General features: G+C 46.9%; 1 protein-coding gene and 1 long non-coding RNA gene across 5 annotated transcripts in view; one reads left to right on the forward strand and one right to left on the reverse strand.

The window, feature by feature from the left end:
• The window catches only part of ADCY2 (adenylate cyclase 2), a 361,616-nt gene that overhangs the window by 95,164 nt on the left and 248,029 nt on the right, over window positions 1-18,423 (reverse strand). For all 4 annotated transcript variants that reach the window (XM_075921497.1, XM_014573081.3, XM_075921498.1 and 1 more), the window contains one exon: window positions 5,693-5,773. In XM_075921497.1, the coding sequence (XP_075777612.1) occupies window positions 5,693-5,773 (81 nt within the window). The remainder of the gene's footprint in view (window positions 1-5,692; window positions 5,774-18,423) is intronic.
• Window positions 8,492-14,544, forward strand: LOC142827223 (uncharacterized). The gene is made up of 3 exons (XR_012901808.1): window positions 8,492-8,746; window positions 9,198-9,276; window positions 14,122-14,544. It is a non-coding gene; the product is annotated as an uncharacterized LOC142827223 (long non-coding RNA).

Below are 18,423 nucleotides of genomic sequence, written 5' to 3' on the forward strand. Positions count from 1 at the left end.
TGGTAGAAGCATTTAGGAAAGGCGAATTCAGAAGAGTGTGAGCAGGCAGTGCCTTCATCATGACCTTTAAATGTTGTTTCTACCTGAAAAGTGACTGGAAAAACTACCTTCTTATTCAACTGATCTGAAACAAATACACACCACACAACAAAAACAGTAACCCAGGAACCAATCTCTGCAGCAAACCCCATTGCCAACTCTGTCCACCCATCTATCCTAATGGCACCATCACAGGACCTAACCACATCAGCGATACCATCAAAGGCTCATTCACCTGCACATCTGCTAATGTGATATATGCCATCATGTGCTAGCAATGCCCACTCTGCCATGTACATTGGCCAAACCAGACTCTCTATGCATAAGAATAAATGGACACAAATCAGACATCAAGAATGGTAACACAGAAAAAACAGTAGGAAAGCACTTTAACTTCTCCCGACACACAGTCACAAGACTGTTGCCCTCCTCAAACAACAAAACAAAACAAAACAAAGCAAACAAACAAAAAGCCCTCAAAAACAAAACAAAACAAAATCTTCAGAAACAGACTTCACCATGAAACTGCTGAGCTGGAATTCATATGCAAATTTGATACCCCACATCAAGCTCTAAATAAACATATGGAGTGGTTCTCCCATTGCAACTGATAATTTCCCATTCAAGTACTCTCACCTGCTCACCACTGCTGGAGGTGAGCCACATCCATTCTAATTTAATTAGCACTGATGTCACACTCCTATTTCCTTCCTTCCCTCTTTCTTTCCTTCCACATTTGAGGAAGTGAGTTGTAGCTCACAAAAACTTATTCAGGGGTGGGGAACCTAATGCCTTGGGGCCAGATGTGGCCCTCGGCTTGCCTGGATCTGACCCCCGAGGGTCTGAGCTTCCTTTCAGCACTGGGGAGCCTGTGCTGGCACTCCAGCTCCCCTTCCCCACTGTTCTCAGTAGGGGGCTATGTCAGTGAGGGATTTTTGTTTTGTTTTTGCTTCTCACTTGCATGTGGTCCTCGACTGATTTTTCTGTGGGCCAGCACCCCTGAACCAAGAGTTCCCCACCCCTGACTTATGCTCTAATACCCTAATACATTTGTTAGTCTTTGAAGTGTCACTGGACTACTTTCTTGTTTTTAATGTGTGTTTAGACTATATGAACTGCTTCAAAGTTGTTACATCCATTATCTCAATTATAATTTATTTATCACATGCTAGAAAATAATACTTAAGTTTTGCTTTGTATTTATAAAAAAATGTTTGCTTGGAAATTGTGAACCTAGCCAGAAAGGACCATCTCCTGCTTATCAAAAAGTGCAACCCAAACTAAATTGGCCATTGTGGGACAAAGATTACAGAACAAAGATTTTTATTAATTGCCCCTTAGACCCATGAAGAAGCTATATGCAAAAGGGATCTATCAGTTTGAATTCTGGAAGAAGAAAATACAAAGAATTGACAAAATTATTTTGATCTCTTTTTGCTGTTTGGACTCTCACAGAATTGGAGCAATGAAACAGAAGCAGAGATCCCAAGGATCAACTTGGGTTAGCCCTAAAAGACATTGCCTTGTAATAACTTGCTCATTTCTTTTCTTAGGGCATGTCTACACTTTCACCCTCTTTCGAGAGAGGGATGCAAACAAAGAGATTTGAAATTGCAAATGAAGCTGGGATTTAAATATCCCACACTTCATTTGCATATTTGCGCTATGGGGCTATTTCAAAATAGCGCTATTTCGAAATAACAGATGCTGTTAAGATGTGGTTATTTCGAGAGAAAACCCTTCTCTTGAAATAAACCTCATTGTATGAGGAATAAGGGTTACTTCGAGAGATATTTGAATCCCGGCTTCAATTGCAATTTTGAATCTCTTCATTTGCATCCCTCTCTCGAAAGTGGATGTAAGTGTAGACATACCCTTAGTTAGTAATCCCTTAGTTTACTATAGGATTGACCTCATGCATTGTTTTTGAGGTGAAATCTAAGTGATAGGTCCTTTGGGACTGGGAGTAACTTTGTGTACAGGCAGTCCCTGGGTTACGTACAAGATAGGGACTGTAGGTTTGTTCTTAAGTTGAATCTGTATGTAAGTTGGAACTGGCGTCCAGATTCAGCCGCTGCTGAAACTGACCGCCAGTTCCGACTTACATACAGAATCAACTTAAGAACCCCAAGCGTCCCCAAGTCAGCTGCTGCTGAAACTGATCAGCGGCTGATTCCAGGAAGCCCGGGGCAGAGCAACTCTGCCTCGGGCTTCCTGTAGTCAGCGCTGGTCAGTTTCAGCAGCAGCTGACTTGGGGACGCCTGGGGCAGAGCAGCTGGGGTGCTACTGGGTTGCTCCAGTAGCGCCGATCCGGCGCTACTGGACCAACCCAGCAGCACCCCAGCTGCTCTGCCCCAGGCGTCCTGATTCAGCTGCTGCTGAAACTGACCAGCAGCGGCTGAATCAGGCCGCCTGGGGCAGAGCAGCTGGGATGCTGCCGGGTTGGTCCAGTAGCGCCCAGAGTGGCGCTGTGGGACCAACCGGCAGCGCCCCAGCTGCTCTGCCACAGGCGACGGAGAAAAGCCTAGTCTGCTGGGGGGGGGGGCGTACTAGCTGCGCACCCCCCCAGCAGACCAGGAAGACGCGGGCGGCGGACCGAGACGCACCGCGGTCCCGCCGCCTGGGTCCTCCGCAGCTTTGCTCCCAGTCTCCCTAGTCTGCTGAAGACCAGCAGACTGGGGAGACAGGGAACAAAGCCTCTGAGGACATCGGCAGCGGGACAGCCGCAGCGCGCCTGGGCTGCCCCCCTGCCGGCTTCCCCCGCGGCTTTGCAAAGCCGCGGGGGGGGGCTCCGCTGCGCGAGCCCCCCCGCAACTTTACAAAGCCGCGGGGGAAGCCGGCAGGGGGGCAGCCCCTTTGCTCCGCGTCTTCCTGGTCTGCAGACCAGGGAGACGCGGAGCAGCTTTTCTTGCCGGGGAGTACACGGGCGGCAGGACCACGTGGTCCCGCAGTCCGTGTTCGTAACTGCGGATCCGACGTAAGTTGGATCCGCGTAAGTCGAGGACTGCCTGTACTTTGGTACACTGGAGTGCCCAAGAGAGTCCACGTGACTTCATGATTAGACTGTTATAGTACTTTAGGAGTTCATACATCTTATTGTGAAGGGATGGGGGAGAGGGGATGGCTTGCAGAATCTGGAATTACTCGGGAGTGATTATTGCAAAATGCTAAGTGGGTTACATAGATTTCCAGCCTTTGAACCTGACCTCCAGTGGACTATAGGGAGGATATGTTTGTATCTGTTTTCAGTAGGCTGAGGTACAAAGCAGGACTTTTGGTATAAAAGGCTAAGGTCAAACAGATACATGACTTCCTTTTTGATTTGGCAAATGGACAGGACCTTCTGTCGGAGAAACGCTCCAACTCTGCTCAAAAGCTGGAAGGGACATTGGCCTAACAGATTCCCCATGTGGAAGATGGTGGATTTCTAGTACCTTATCAGTACATACTAACGTTTTTGGAAAAGCTGTGTAGTAACTATAACTGCTGGCACAAAATGGTCATTGTTATCACAGAGGGTACGTCTAGACTGCAGAGCTTACCCAGGATACCAGAGATATCCCAGAAAAGCTCTGCCGTGTCCAAGGAACATGTCCGCTTTTCTAAAAAAAAAGTCGGAAAAGTGGATGCGTTTTGTCAGCAACCCTGTAACCCTTGTTTTACGAAGAAGAAGGGATGTTCCAAAAGAGGGTTTTTCTGAAATTTAGCAGAAGTTAACGCTCTGTGATTTTTGATAATAAATGCCCTGCAAGTGAGGGAACACCAGCCACAGGCAGCAACACCCTCCTCCAAGCACCACAATTCTAAACATGGCTCGGTGAGGAGGGAGGGTTTGGGAGTCTGGAGAGCAAGTCCAGACTCATGCCAGCCTTTTATGTCCCATGGGGAAGAGTGTGCCAGTTAAGAGAGAGCCCACTGTACACTCACTCTGAGCACAAGCAGCGGCAGGTGTTGACTGGAAGGCAATCAGACCAAATTTGAGTGATTGTTGCTGTGACCCTGTATGCCATGTTGAAAATTGTCTTTTTAAAACTAGACAGCCTGATGAGATTATTATACATGGAAGTTAAGTGTGGTCTGTGAGTTTCTAGCAATTAGGTGCTGTATACACCCTATTCAATTGAGTAAAATTGTGGACACTTGCAGTGGAGAGTAGAATTCATAACTATTAACTCCTATTTCTTTGACCCCCCCTATTTCATCCTAACGTGATAGTTAATATTTAAAGCAGCCTTTACGCTTCAGATAGAGTGGTATTGACCTTGCTCTTATCTGTTCACTAACAGGCTCAATAAGTGTTGCTCCAAGATCATATACTCAGCATGCGCCTCTCAGCCTCTGAGAACAATGTATGCGTACATACGTTATGTTCTAAGGAATCAATGGGCTAAGTGAAACAACAGTTATCAAAAGAAGGCACAAGAGGCATTTCTAGTTTGGTGGATCTAGTTCTGTCACACTCATTTCTTACTATTCTATTGTGACAGATGATTCTCCTGAGCTAGAGCAAGTGAATGTGGAACACAGCAAGAGGAGCATACTGCTTTATTCTCTTTCTCTACCTCTGTTTTTGCCCTAATCATTAATTATTTTCATCTTTACTCTTACTGCTAAGTTCCTTTGTTCTTTCTGCTCACCCCTCCTCTGGCTTTTCAATTACTATATTAAGGGGCATCTATGAAATCAATGAAATAAAAAAAATCTATGAAAAATCTATGAATTCAAGAAATTACTATTTTAGAGGGGCACTTATCTATGAAAGCATAAAATAAAATAATAAATCTGATACTCTATTTCACTAGCAGTCTCATCAATTTGGGACATAATATACATTTCCTAGCTTTATACCAATTCTCAGCAGGATTTGGAAAGGTGTCACAGACATAGAGGCTTAGAGCCAAATCTTGGATTCCTGCAGAAGGCCTCAGGCAGCAATGAGCAACGTAGACTAGTGAGTGGGCCACATGCTCAGTGAACTGAAAGATTATTGCAATCAAGATGGTATTCTGGGATAGGGTAGTTTTACTAACTGAACTTGCATATCTAGAATTTGCAGAATGTGCCTAATGAACCATAGCTGTAGTCTGATTGGATGCTGAGGTAGAGCACAACTCTCACTGCCAATATTGTATGCAATCAGCATGAACTTCACTTCACGTGCACTTGCTTTATATGTGTGTGTGTCACTTTAGTAGGAATGGTACGAAAAAACATGATGTGGACAGAAACCCAGAGGAATCTTGGCAACCCTGGAGTGGACAACAGTAAACAAAATGTCTTGCGAGCCACACACAGAACCCCGATGGGACGCATGAGGCTCTTGGGCCACAGGTTGCCCACACTGGCCTAAAGAATCAAGTTTTTGAACAGGAGAACTTCAAGGGGCAAACCGAATCTTCCTGCACCGCATGATTCACAAGTGCAGTAGCTGTTAGAACACCACCTTTATAAAAGCTGCTGTACAGTGCAGTTCCTCAGCCAGCAGGGAATATAACGTCTCTCTGAGTGGCCTATTTTATTTTATGAAGTGAAACGATGGATATTCCACTGCTTTTTGGGGGTTTGTGCATCACTGTAAGGAGAGGCTGCAAACTCTACCACCATGTTAGTTGTAGAATAACATAAATGTTAAAGGGAGGAGATGTCAAAATACTTTTGAGCATTGATTCCATCAATGGCCTGAATCATCCTCTCATTCAATTCCTCTTCGAACCGTTTCTTCTGTGATTTTGTTCTGTAATGAAAAAAGGTGAGAAATTATCATTGTGGAAAAATTTTAAATTGTTAATATTAACTTTCAACTTCAAATCAAAAGTCTATGTATGACCGTCAATGGAAGGGAAGTACTTTTTAATATTCATGTTGCAGTAGCACATAAAAGTCCTATCCAAAATGGTCCTCTTTGTGCTAGGCAATTACACACATATGGGCAATGACTGGAGGAATAAAAAGGAGAAGCTGGAAAACTACAGTCCAGTCAGTCTGACTTCAATACCTGGGAAGCTACAAAAAATGTATAAAAGAGTCCATTTGCAAATACCTGGAGGATGAAGGGGTGATAACTAGCAGGCAGCATGGATTTACCAAGGAGAAATCATATTAAACCAACTTGATTTCCTTCTTTGGTAATTGGCAAAAAGTAATGAGTTTTGGTGGATAGGTAGAATGCAGTGGACATAATACACCTAGAATTCAGCAGTGCTTCTGACACAGCCTCACGTGGCATTCTAATAAGTAAGTTGGAGAAATGAATGCTCAATGGAATTATCGTTAAGAAGAGGTTAAGCAATCTCTAACAAAGAGTAACTATTAATGAAAGTAATAGCAACGTGTTTTTTAAGTACATCAGAAGCAGGAAGCCTGATAAATAGCCAGTGGGGCTGTTGGATGACAGAGATGCTAAAGGAGCACTCAGAAGATGATAAAGTTATTGCAGAGAAACTAAATGAATTCTTTGCTTCAGTCTTCATGGTTGAGCATGTTAGGGAAATTCCCAAAACTCAGACATTCTTTTTAGATGACACATTGGAAGAATTGGCCCAGATTAAGATGTCATTAGAGAAGGTTTTAGTACAAACTGATATACTTAACATTAACAAGTCAGCAGGACCAGAAATGCATTCACCTAAGAGTTCTGAAAGAACTCAAATGAGAAATTGCCAAACTATTAACTGTGTTTTGTAACCTATCCTTTAAATCAGCTTCTGTACCTAATGACTGGAACATAGTGTGACAGACCAGAGACTGCAAACTGCAAAACTCTTATAAAAGGCAGCCATATTGGGAGATGGGTAAATTCTTTCTTGTTTCCAAATTAGCCTCAGGTGAACACAGCCCAACAGCCAGAGTAGAAAATAGAGGCCTAATTAGGAGGTGGCTTACAGCTGGGGTTAATTAAGCACCTGCTGCCAATTAAGGACTCCAGGGTTCCTATAAAAGGATTCCTCCCAGATAGCAATGGGGAGTTTTTGGAAGATGCTCAGAGCAGAGCAGGGGAATGCTGAACCCCAAGGACTGGCCTGTGATAAGAATGACATGGTAAGCAGGGACCCTTGCCTCTAGGGAAATCCCAGGGCAACAAAGGGGGCTCTGTGAGTCTCTGAGGTGCTCAAATAACTACCAAGAAGTGCAGAACCCCCAGCGAGCTACCAAGGGACTTTGTCCCAATAGCTAACATGATGCCAATATTCAAAAAGGGCTATAGAAGTGATCCTAGCAGTTACAGACTGGTAAAGCTAAGGTCAGTACTGGGCAAATTAGTTGCAACTATAATAAAGAATAAAATTGTCAGACACATAGATGAATGTAATTTATTTGGGGAAGTCAATGTGGCTTCTGTACAGAGAAATCATTCCTCACTAATCTACTAGAGCTCTTTGGAGGGGGGGGGGGGTTAACAAATATGTGGACAAGGGGGATCCAGTGGATCAAGGTCCCTCACCAAAGACTCTTAAGCCAAATATGCTGTCATAGGATAAGAGGGAAGGTCCTTTCATGGATTGATAACTGATTACAAGACAGGAAACAAAGGGTAGGAATAAATGGCAAGTTTTCAGAATGGAGAGAGGTAACTAGTGGTGTCCCCCAAGAGTCTGTCTTGGAACCAAACCTATTCAACTTATTTATAAATACTCTGGAGAAAGGGGTACGCAGTGAAGTGGCAAAATTTGCAGATGATACCAAATTGCTCAAAATATTTAAGACCAAAGCAGACTAAAGATCTCACCAAACTAAGTGACTGGACAACAAAATGGCAAATGAAATTTAATGTTGATAAATGTAAAGTAATGCACATTGGAAAGAATAATTCCAATTATACATACATTCATGATGGGGACTAATTGAGCTACAACTACTCAAGAAAGAGATCTTCGAATGACTGTGGAAAACATCTGAGTTGAAAACACCCACCCAGTGTGCAGCGGCAGTCAAAAAAGCAAACAATGTTAGGAATCATTTAGAAAGGGATAGAAAATGCAACAGACTATCGTATTGCTTCTCTATAAAACCATGGTACGCCCACATCTTGAATACTGCGTACAGATATGGTCACCTCATCTCAAAAAAGATATATTGGAAAAGTTTCAAAGAAGGGCAACAAAAATTACTAGGGGTTTGAAACGGGTTCCATATGAAGAGAGATTAACGAAGAGGAGACTCAGGAGGGATATGATAGAGGTCTATAAAATCATGGCTGGTGTAGAGAAAGTGAATAAGGAAAAGTTATTTATTTGTTCACATAATATATGAACTAGGGAGTCACCAAATGAAATTAAGAGGCAGCAGGTTTAAAACAAACAAAAGGAAGTTTTTTTTCCACTCAGCACACAGTCAACCTGTGGAACTGCTTGCCAGAGGATGTTGTGAAGACCAGGACTTTCACAGGTTTCAAAAAAAGGGAGTTACTCACCTTGTGCAGTAACGACTGTTCTTCGAGATGTGTGTCCCCGTGGGTGCTCCACTGTAGGTGAAGGGTCGCCCTGAGCCTCAGATCGGAGCTTTCTATAGCAGTTTCCCCTGTTGAGTCACGCATGCCCAGGAGGCGTCTCGAGCCCTTGCCGCCTCCTGAGGAGTGTGACTCATCCCCCTCCCTTTCAGTTCCTCGTCTCCGCCCGAGTAATTTCGACTCCGAGCAGAGGGGAGGTAGGGAGGGTCGTGGAGCACCCACGGGGACACACATCTCGAAGAACAGTCGTTACTGCACAAGGTGAGTAACTCCCTTTTCTTCTTCGAGTAGTGTCCCCGTGGGTGCTCCACTGTAGGTGACTACAAAGCAGTATCCAGTATATGGTTGGAGGGAGCCGGAGTCAGTGTTTGGCAGTGGTGGAGAGCACTGCCGTGGCAACTGCTGAGTCACTCTTAAGTTGTGGAAGAATGGCGTAATGTTTAGCAAAGGTATGATCTGAAGACCATGTTGCTGCCCGGTAAATGTCTCTTAGGGGGACATTGCTCAGAAAGGCTGTGGAGGCAGCCGTGGCTCGAGTAGAGTGTGCTCTTGGTGGGCATATCAGCGGTCTATTGCCCAGTGAGTGGCACTTAATTATGCATGTAGATATCCATTTTGAGATTCGTTGAGATGATATCGGTGTGCCTTTGGATCGTTCAGCGATGGAGATAAAAAGTCTTTCAGATTTACGGAATGGTTTTGTTCTTTCTAGGAAGAAGGCCAGAGCCCTCCGGATGTCCAGGGTGTGCAGAGTGGCATCTGTCTGCGACGAGTGCGGTTTTGGGAAAAAGGTAGGTAACACGATTGGTTCGTTAATATGGAATTCTGTACCGACCTTTGGCAAAAACGTGGGGTGGGGTCTAAGTATGACCCTATCCTTTGTGAAAATTGTGTAAGGAGGTTCTGACATTAACGCTCCAAGTTCGCTCACCCTCCTGACTGAGGTGATGGCTAGGAGGAAACAGACCTTCATAAAAAGGAAAGGAAGTGGCACTGTTGTCAGTGGCTCAAAGGGAGGTCTGGTGAGGTAGTTCAAAACAAGATTTAGGTCCCACAAGGGGGGTGGAGTCCTATGTGGTGGGTATACATTCTGGAGTCCCTTGAGGAATCTTTTTGTAATAGGGTGGTTGAAAACGGAGAATCCATCTACTGGTGTATGAAATGCTGCTATTGCAGAGAGGTGTACTCTTAGGGAAGAGACAGAGAGTTCTGATGCTTTAAGGTCCAGAATGTAATCTAGAATGGTATCTAATGGTGAGGCACGGGGCTCCATTTTGACTCGCTGACACCAGTGACAGAAACGTGCCCATTTCTGTTGGTAAGTTTTCCGAGTAGACTGTCTCCTGCTCTGGAGGAGGATGTCCTTTACTTGCTGGGAGCAGCGATCTTCTACCTCTGAGAACCAGAGAGAAGCCAAGCCTGAAGATGCAGGGTATTGAGTTGTGGGTGCAGTATCTTGCCGTTGTTCTGAGATAGTAGGTCTATCCGGTACGGTAGCGGGTAGGGGGGCTGGACCGCTAGCCTGTGAAGGTATGGGTACCAGGTTTGTCGAGGCCATGATGGCGCAATCAGGATGACTAGGGCTTTGTCCCTCAGGATCTTGCGCAGGACTCTGGGGATGAGCGGTATGGGAGGAAAGGCGTAGTGTAGGGAGGCTGTCCAATTGATCAGGAAGGCATCTCCCAGAGAGTGTTTGCCAAGTCCCGCACGTGAGCAGAATTGGGGACATTTGGTGTTCTGGGTAGAAGCAAAGAGGTCTATCGATGGCCATCCCCACTGGTGGAAAATTGAGTTCGCCACCTCCGTATGTAACTCCCATTCGTGGTTCAAAGCGAAGTTTCGGCTGAGTGAATCCGCTTTGATGTTGTTCACCCCGGGCAAGTAGGACGCTATGAGGGTGACTTGGTTGCGGATGCACGAGTTCCACAGGCGAATAGCCTCCGCGCATAAAGAGCGGGAGCGGGCTCCACCCTGCCTGTTTATGTAGAACATTGTGCAGATGTTGTCTGTTAGGATGCGGACTGTGTGATTGGCGATGGAGGAGGCAAAGTGTGCACAGGCATTCCTTACTGCCCTTAACTCGAGGAGATTGATATGTAAGTGTGTCTCGTTTGGGGACCATCTGCCTTGAACTTCGTGGCCGTTCATATGTGCCCCCCAGCCTAGCAGGGAAGCATCTGTGGTGATTTGGATAGTGGGTTCGGTTTGTTGGAACGGAACCCCTGTCAAGAGATTGCTTGGCACTGTCCACCATCGTAAGGATCCCAGCACGTCTGGTGGGATAGTAACCGTTTTGTTTCGAGGGTGCCGTGATGGGATATAAACAGTTGCCATCCAGAGTTGAAGACATCGAAAGTGCAGGCGAGCATGGTGGACTACATAGGTGGTGGAAGCCATGTGGCCCATTAGTCTGAGGCATGTAAGTACTGTGGTGGTAGGAACTGTAAGCATCCCATTTATAATTTCTTGCATAGTTGCAAAACGTTGTTGAGGTAGGTATGCCCGGGCTGTCACTGAGTCCAGGCGTGCACCAATGAACTCTATGTCTTGAACTGGATACAGCGTTGACTTGTCTTGGTTGATTAGAAGGCCTAGACGACTGAGGAGGGTCGTGGTCGTCTGTATCATAGAGGCTGTTTCGGCGTACGAGGATCCCTTTAGGAGGCAGTCGTCTAGATAGGGAAATATGATGACGTTTTGTCGTCTGAGATATGCCGTCGCGACAGCCAGTACCTTCGAAAATACTCTCGGGGCTGATGAGAGGCCGAAGGGGAGAACCCTGTACTGGAAGTGGTCTGGTCCCAACATGAAGCGCAGGTAACGTCTGTGGGAGGGGTGGATGGTTATATGGAAATAGGCATCTTGGAGGTCGAGGGCTGCAAACCAGTCCCCTTGATCTAGCGCAGGAATGATTGTGGAGAGTGTGACCATCTTGAAATGTTGTTTCTTGAGAAATTTGTTCAGTTTGCGGAGGTCCAATATAGGTCTCCAGCCCCCTGTTCGTTTTTCGGTTAAGAAATAGCTCGAGTAAAACCCTCTCCCGTGGAACTCTCGGGGTACCCTTTCTACTGCTCCGATGAGGAGGAGTCGATCGATTTCTTGTTTCAGAAGGGTCTCGTGAGAGTGGTCCCTGAAGAGGGACGGGATAGGGGGAAGGGTAGGGGGGATAGAGGTGAAAGGGATGGTGTAGCCCACTCGAATGATTTCCAAAACCCAGCGGTCCGATGTTATGGACTCCCATTGAGGAAGGAATGGGCGCAAACGATGGGTGAACAGATGGCCATGTTGGGGTAGTGCTAGATCGTAAGCAGGGTGTCGCAGGCCCTCGACCAAATCTTAAAATTTGCTGTTTAGATGGTTGGGTAGTTGGTGGGCGGGCCTGGTTGTGGCGTCTTCTGGGACCTCGTTGCCTTGGTCTAGTGTCTTCATAGGGCCTCTGTGATCTATTATATTGCCCATATCGGTATCGGTTGTATGAGTTATATGGGGTGTATCGTCCGCGTCTATAGGGCTGCGTGCACATGCCCAACGTGCGGAGTGTAGACTTGGAATTTTTGCTGTTATGGAGTATTTCATCCGTAGTGGCTGCAAATAGTTTGTGCTTGTCGAATGGCAGATCCTCTACTTTAGGCTGGAGATCGCGGGGAACTCCTGATGACTGGAGCCAAGAGGTTCTACGCATGACTACCGCTGTAGCTGTAATTCGGGCTGCGGTGTCAGCAACATCCATTGCGGTTTGAAGAGCAGTGCGGGCGATCATATGGCCCTCATGAACTATTGTTTTCAGGATGGATCTTTTAGACTCGGGGAGATGTGGTATCAGCTCTCCCAGTTTTGAGTAATTGTCAAAGTCATGATTTGCTAAAAGAGCAGAGTAGTTCGATATTCTGAGTTGTAAGGTGGAAGAGGAGTATACCTTCTTGCCAAAGGAGTCCAGCTTTTTGTGGTCCTTGTCTGCGTTGCCCAACTTGTATTGTGGGATCTTTGCACGTTGTTGCGCTGAATCCACTACTAACGAGTTGGGTTGTGGGTGTGTGAAAAGAAAGTCGTTGTCTTTTGATGGGACAAAGTACTTCCTATCGATCCTTTTATTCGTTGGTTGAATGGATGCAGGTGTTTTCCAGAGGTCTTCCGAGGTCTCCATTATTGCCTCGTCTATAGGGAGGGCAATCTTGCTATGTAATGTGGGATGGAGATTCTTTAGCAGTTGGTATTGTTTCCTCTGGACCTCCTGCAGGGAAACATTCTGGCTTATTGCAACCCTCTTGAATAGATCTTGGAATTGTTTTAGGTCGTCAATTGGTGCAGAATCTGATGGAACTACGGCTTCATCTGATTGTATATCGGGAGCATCAGAATGTGTGACGTTTATTGAGTGAGTGTCTGATTCATTGTCAGAGATTCGGTCCACCTCCTCATCCGAAAGAGTTGCTGGAGGTAGGGACTGCGGCCGAGATAAGCTTCTCCGGGATGGAGTGGAGTGAATTGGGGAGCATTGTCCACGTGATTCCCAGTGTTCCCAGGGTCCCCATTGCGGATAAGGTGGGGGTGGGTAAGGCCAGTACGGGTGCCATGGGTTCTGTTGTGGTGGGGCTCCGTAGTCATAAAAGCGAGATTGCCTAGGTGATGGGTGCCTCGAGGAATAAGATGTGTGGTGATCATCCTCAAGAAGGGGAGCGTCTCGGCCGGATAAGATTGGTGTAGACCTGGGAGGGAATAGCCGTGATAGGGACTTCCCAGGTGAGTAGGATGTGGAAGGCAGACACTGAGCAGAAAGACTGCTGTGTGAGAGAGCTTCTTGCTGGCTCTGCTCCATAGCAGTGTCGTCTGGCTGCCTGTCAGTTTGCCCTGGCAGCGTTAGTGCAGCATCCTGCTGCTTATCTGGAGGTGGTGCCGGGCGTTTGGGCTGTGGGTCACTCTGCTGCGGTGCCGTGGTTTTAGTCGGCACCGTAGCTTTAAGGATCGCTGTGGCTTTCGGCGCCATGGAAGGCTGTGCAGTTGAAAGCGGTGCCGCTGTTTGAAGCGGCACCGCGGTTTGCTTCGGCGCCGGCTTTTCTTGCCGTGCCGGCTGTTTTGAACGCTCCCGGGGCCGCTCAGCAGTGGCGTGCCCCGATGCCGGCGCGGAGTGGGAGGATCGCCCCGAAGCCTTTGTGGCGGGCGTCCTCCCGGTCTGGTGTGCCTCTACTCCATGTTTAGGAGAGGAGGAGGCTGATAAGGAGCGGGATGGTGAGGCTCTACCCCTCAGCTCGGTTCTGGAGAGAGGGGGAGGCTCTTGGCGCGTTCCCGGCTGTTCTGCGGGCTGCAAGGCTTTTTCGAATAGGATCATTCTTAGGCGGAGCTCACGGTCTTTCCTGGCTCTCGCCGTGAGGGAATTACAATGAGTGCAGCTGTGGGGAGAGTGAGATTCCCCCAAACAGCGAATGCATTTTGAATGACCATCCGAAGCCGGCATAGGGTCCCGGCATTGGTCGCACTTCTTAAAGCCTGAGGAGGCGGACATGTCCGGTTCTCTCCTCTTTAAGCTTTTTTTTTTTTTTTTTTGTATTTATTTTAGTGTTCCTGCTGTTGTCGTCAGTCCGTGTTGGTTTCTTTCTTTTTTTTTTTTTTAAATCTGTTCTTTCTTCTCTGTGTTAAAGAGCTGTGAAAACTCCGGTATCTCTGAGACCCGGTCTGAGGTGATTCAAGCCCCCCCGAGGGGGGAGGGGGGGGTTGGGTAAGTGTATTTCCCTTATTACTAAAAATTCTTTTTCTTCTTTTAAAAAGAAACAGGGAAGGTAACTTGGATATCAGGGGAAAGAACTATAACTAAACTAGGGAGAAAAAAGGTAGTCAGAGAGTCTGACAGGGAGCTCCTGTTTGCTCCGTCCACAGGCGAGGGCGGTTGAAGAGGAACTGAAAGGGAGGGGGATGAGTCACACTCCTCAGGAGGCGGCAAGGGCTCGAGACGCCTCCTGGGCATGCGTGACTCAACAGGGGAAACTGCTATAGAAAGCTCCGATCTGAGGCTCAGGGCGACCCTTCACCTACAGTGGAGCACCCACGGGGACACTACTCGAAGAAGAAAGAGCTAGATACATTCATGGAGGTTAGGTCCATCAATGGCTATTAGGTAGGATGGGTAGGAATGGTGTCCCTAGCTTCTGTTTGTCTGGAAATGGGTGACAGGAGAGGGATCACATGAGGATTACCTGTTACGTTCACTCCCTCTGGGGCATCTGGCATGGGACACTGTCAGCAGACTGCATACTGGGCTAGGTGGACCTTTGGTCTGACCCAGTATGGCCATTCTTATGCAATTATATCAGATGGGAAGGATGAGTGTTATTCTACAAGGATCTCTTCTTGGCAGGGAAGCCGACAGCCTTGCCGGGCCTCTGGGCAAGGTTTGTGTGGTGGTGGTGGCCCCGTGCTTTCAGATGGGGCAGAGCTTTTGGTGAAAAGGCGAAGTTGGGGGCAACCAGTCCTCAGTGCTGCCTGGAGTGAGCCACGCTGTGCCTCCCCTTCCCAGACAGCCCTGAGAACTGCTCCAGTGGTGATTTAAAGGGCCGGGTGCTCCATGCCACCGCTACCACTGCGGTAGCAGCCAGGAACTTTGGGCCTTTTCAAATCATGTGGCCTCACAGAAGTTGCCCCCTTTGCCCCTTTTCCCCATTGGTGGATCTGCTTCTGGGTCCAATGTAGTTTAACATTTTATTAATGTCCTGAACATACGTATAGAGAGGCTAGAGCTAAAATTCAGAGAGATCCTGATTGGAAAATTGGGCTTTAGATACCAAAATGAAATTCAACAAAGACAAATATAAGGTGCTAAATGTACAGAAGTAAAATCAAATGCACAAATGACGAATGAGTAGAAGCTGGCTTGGTAGCACTGCTGCTGAGAAGAATCTGGGAGCTGTGATGGATCACAGCCTCAACATGAGCCAGCAATGGGATGCTGTTTCAAAACAGCAAATGCAGTTTTAGGTTGGAGTAAAAGCAGCACAGCATGCAAGTCACAGGAGGTGATAATACCACTCTGCTTGGTGCTGGTTAGGCCTCAACTGAAGTACTGTATCTAGTTTTAGTCACCAAGGGTGTGTCTAAACTACATGGCTCTGTCGATGGAGCCATGTAGATTACGCTGATTGGCAGAGGGAAATGAAACCGCAATTTAAATAATCGTGGATTCATTTAAATTTAAATGGCTGCCGCGCTTTGCTGACCCAGCTGATGATCAGCTGTTTGTCAGCAGATCGGGGCAGTCTGGATGCGCCGTTGTCGACAAGGAAGCCTTTGTCGACTGGCGCAGGTAAACCTCGTTTCACGAGGCATACCTGCGCCGGTCGACAAAGGCTTTCTTGTCGACAGCGGCGCGTCTAGACTGCCCCGATCTCCTGACAAACAGCTGATCATCAGCTGGTCGGCAGAGCGCGGCAGCCATTTATATTTAAATGAAGCCACAATTATCTAAATCGCGGCTTCATTTCCCTCTGCCAATCAGCCTAATCTACATGGCTCCATCGACGGAGCCAGGTAGTTTAGACACACCCCAATTGTTTAGAAGAGATGTAGAGAGACTGGAAGGATCCAGAGGTGAGCAACAAAGATGCTCAAAAGGATGGAAAACAAGACATATGAGCAAAGCTGAAGGAACTGGGTATGGTTAGTTTGGAAAAGAGGAGATTAAGGGGGCAAATGCTAATGGACTTTGGATACTTGTAAGGCTGCCATAAAAAAAGATGGCTACAGTAGGTGGCTAATAGCAGTGTTCCCTTTAAGATTTTTCATCCGTGAGCAAATGAGTTTTGTCTTGCGCACCAATATTGAGGTGATGGGCACTTGTTTGGATGTGTACCACTGTGGTACCCACCAGCTACTAACAAATATCTTTCATATATTTTAAAATTATTTTTTACCACATCCAGAAGCAAATATAGCTATGCCTAGCTCGCATACTGTGCTTTTCCTCAGTAATTCACACATTATTTTATAAATGAAAGCACAACCATCACTATTTTATAGATGTAGAAACTGAGGTATAAACCATCTAAGGTCTGTGACATATCCAGGAATAGAACCCAGCTCTCCTAAACCAGTGGTACGCAACCTTTTTTCAACCATAACCTCCATATACTCATGTTGTGACCCTCAAGATAATTTGAGCAGCATGGCACATTGCTTAGATCCGGGCGGCCGAGGGCTGGGCCCGGCTGCTGGTGGCTCCACGGTGTGGCACTTAGATCCGGCTGGGGGCTAAGCCTGGCCATTGGCAGCACCCCAGGAAGACATCCACGACCCCCAAGGGGGTCGCGGCCCACGGGTTGATATATATGGAGGGGTTAAGGTCACAATTTTCAAAATCAGGTGACTGAATAAATTATCCCATAAACAGAGATGTTCAGAACTTGCATCTCCCACAGATTTCAGTTCCTGTATTTCTTAGTGTCTCACTTTCCCTGTCTGATACACGCCAATTTCTTATGACAAAACAGATTGATTTTAAACATGCATAAAGTGTTAGCTGCTTTCACTAGGGTTTCCAGCTCCTTTTCCTTGGTGTGGTGGGTGGTTTCAAAACACAGATGCCCATTAATCAATCATGTGCTCCTCCCAATCCTCTGTATCAATTTATTCTATACTTCCCACACCATCCTGCCTTTTCCCCTTGCAACATTTTTCAATTCACCCTCTCCCCATTCATGAGTATGCTTAGCATTGCTGCACTCCTGTGCTGTTCAACTAGCATTCAGAATAAACATTCATATTTGTACACGCTAATACCATTCCCATTTCCGCAAGCACACCAACATTTTGAAGATAGTCAGTTACCTGTTTGCACAGTCAAACAAATCATTTTGTCTTTACCCTTAAAGAGGTCACCACCTGCTCTTTGTTTCTTCCTGTAGATTCTCTTGTTCAGATGACATAATTTCTCAATTTGCAAATGGCTCATCCAGCAAGAGCTGTACAGGGTACGTAGGGCCAGAGGGGGAGACAGGTATCTGTTCTATCCTGCTTCTTCCCCAGCTAGCTCCAGTCACTGGAGTGGCCCCTCACCACTCGGGCCTGGCCGCTGGCCTGCATGTCTCGCCTCTGGCTGCAGCTGGGGCTGCTGGAACAGCTGTCACCCGACACGCAGCTGCACACATGGCTCTGGCCTTGGCTGTGGCCACCGGAGCAGCCGCCACCTGCCCCCAATGTGACTTGGCTCTGGCCCCAGTCAGGGCCACCAGAGCAGCTGCCAACCACCTGCAAAGTGGCTTGGCTCTGGCCCTGCCTGGGACTACCGGAACTACCTGGCTGGGGCCGTTGGAGCTGCTGCTGCCTGCCATGTGGCTCGCAGCTCCAGCCCTGGGAAAGGGCTGAAGCTAGGGCCAGGACTGTGTGGTGGCTGCCCATCTGCTCCTGGGGTAGGGCATCTGCCCACCACATGGCCCTGCCCAGAACAACTGAGCAGCCACTGCACTGCTCTGCTGAGGTGGGCAGGAGGCAAAATCTTAGTGTGCGTCCACACAGGCGCCTACCTTAGAGGAAACGCTGGCTAAGAGGCAATGGGTTCAAGCTACAGGTATTGCAGATTTAGCTTAAATCTCAGTAAAAAATGTCCTGTCAGAAGTTGTGCAAGTTGTCAGAGACTGCAAGTTTCCTCACTATCGGTTTTCAAAAGGAGGCTAGATAGCCACCTATCTTGGTTGGCTTAGTCACAACACATCCTGCATCTTGGCAGGAGGCTAGACTAGATGACTAGACTGCGGTCCCTTCTAACACTATTGTTCCTGAATTCTGTGACAATCCATTCCCCAAACAACATGGAGTTTAAAAGCAAAATGCAAGATGGTACTTAAATTAAAAAAAAAAAAAAATCTTGTAAAAAGTTAGTTTCTGTTAAAGGAAAGAACTCACCTTGGTAACAATAATTTTATTTAAAAAAATATTTTCAGCTCCTTAAAATGTCC

This window comes from Pelodiscus sinensis, chromosome 2 (genome assembly GCF_049634645.1).
Source record: "Pelodiscus sinensis isolate JC-2024 chromosome 2, ASM4963464v1, whole genome shotgun sequence".
In the NCBI taxonomy this organism is placed as follows: domain Eukaryota; kingdom Metazoa; phylum Chordata; order Testudines; family Trionychidae; genus Pelodiscus; species Pelodiscus sinensis.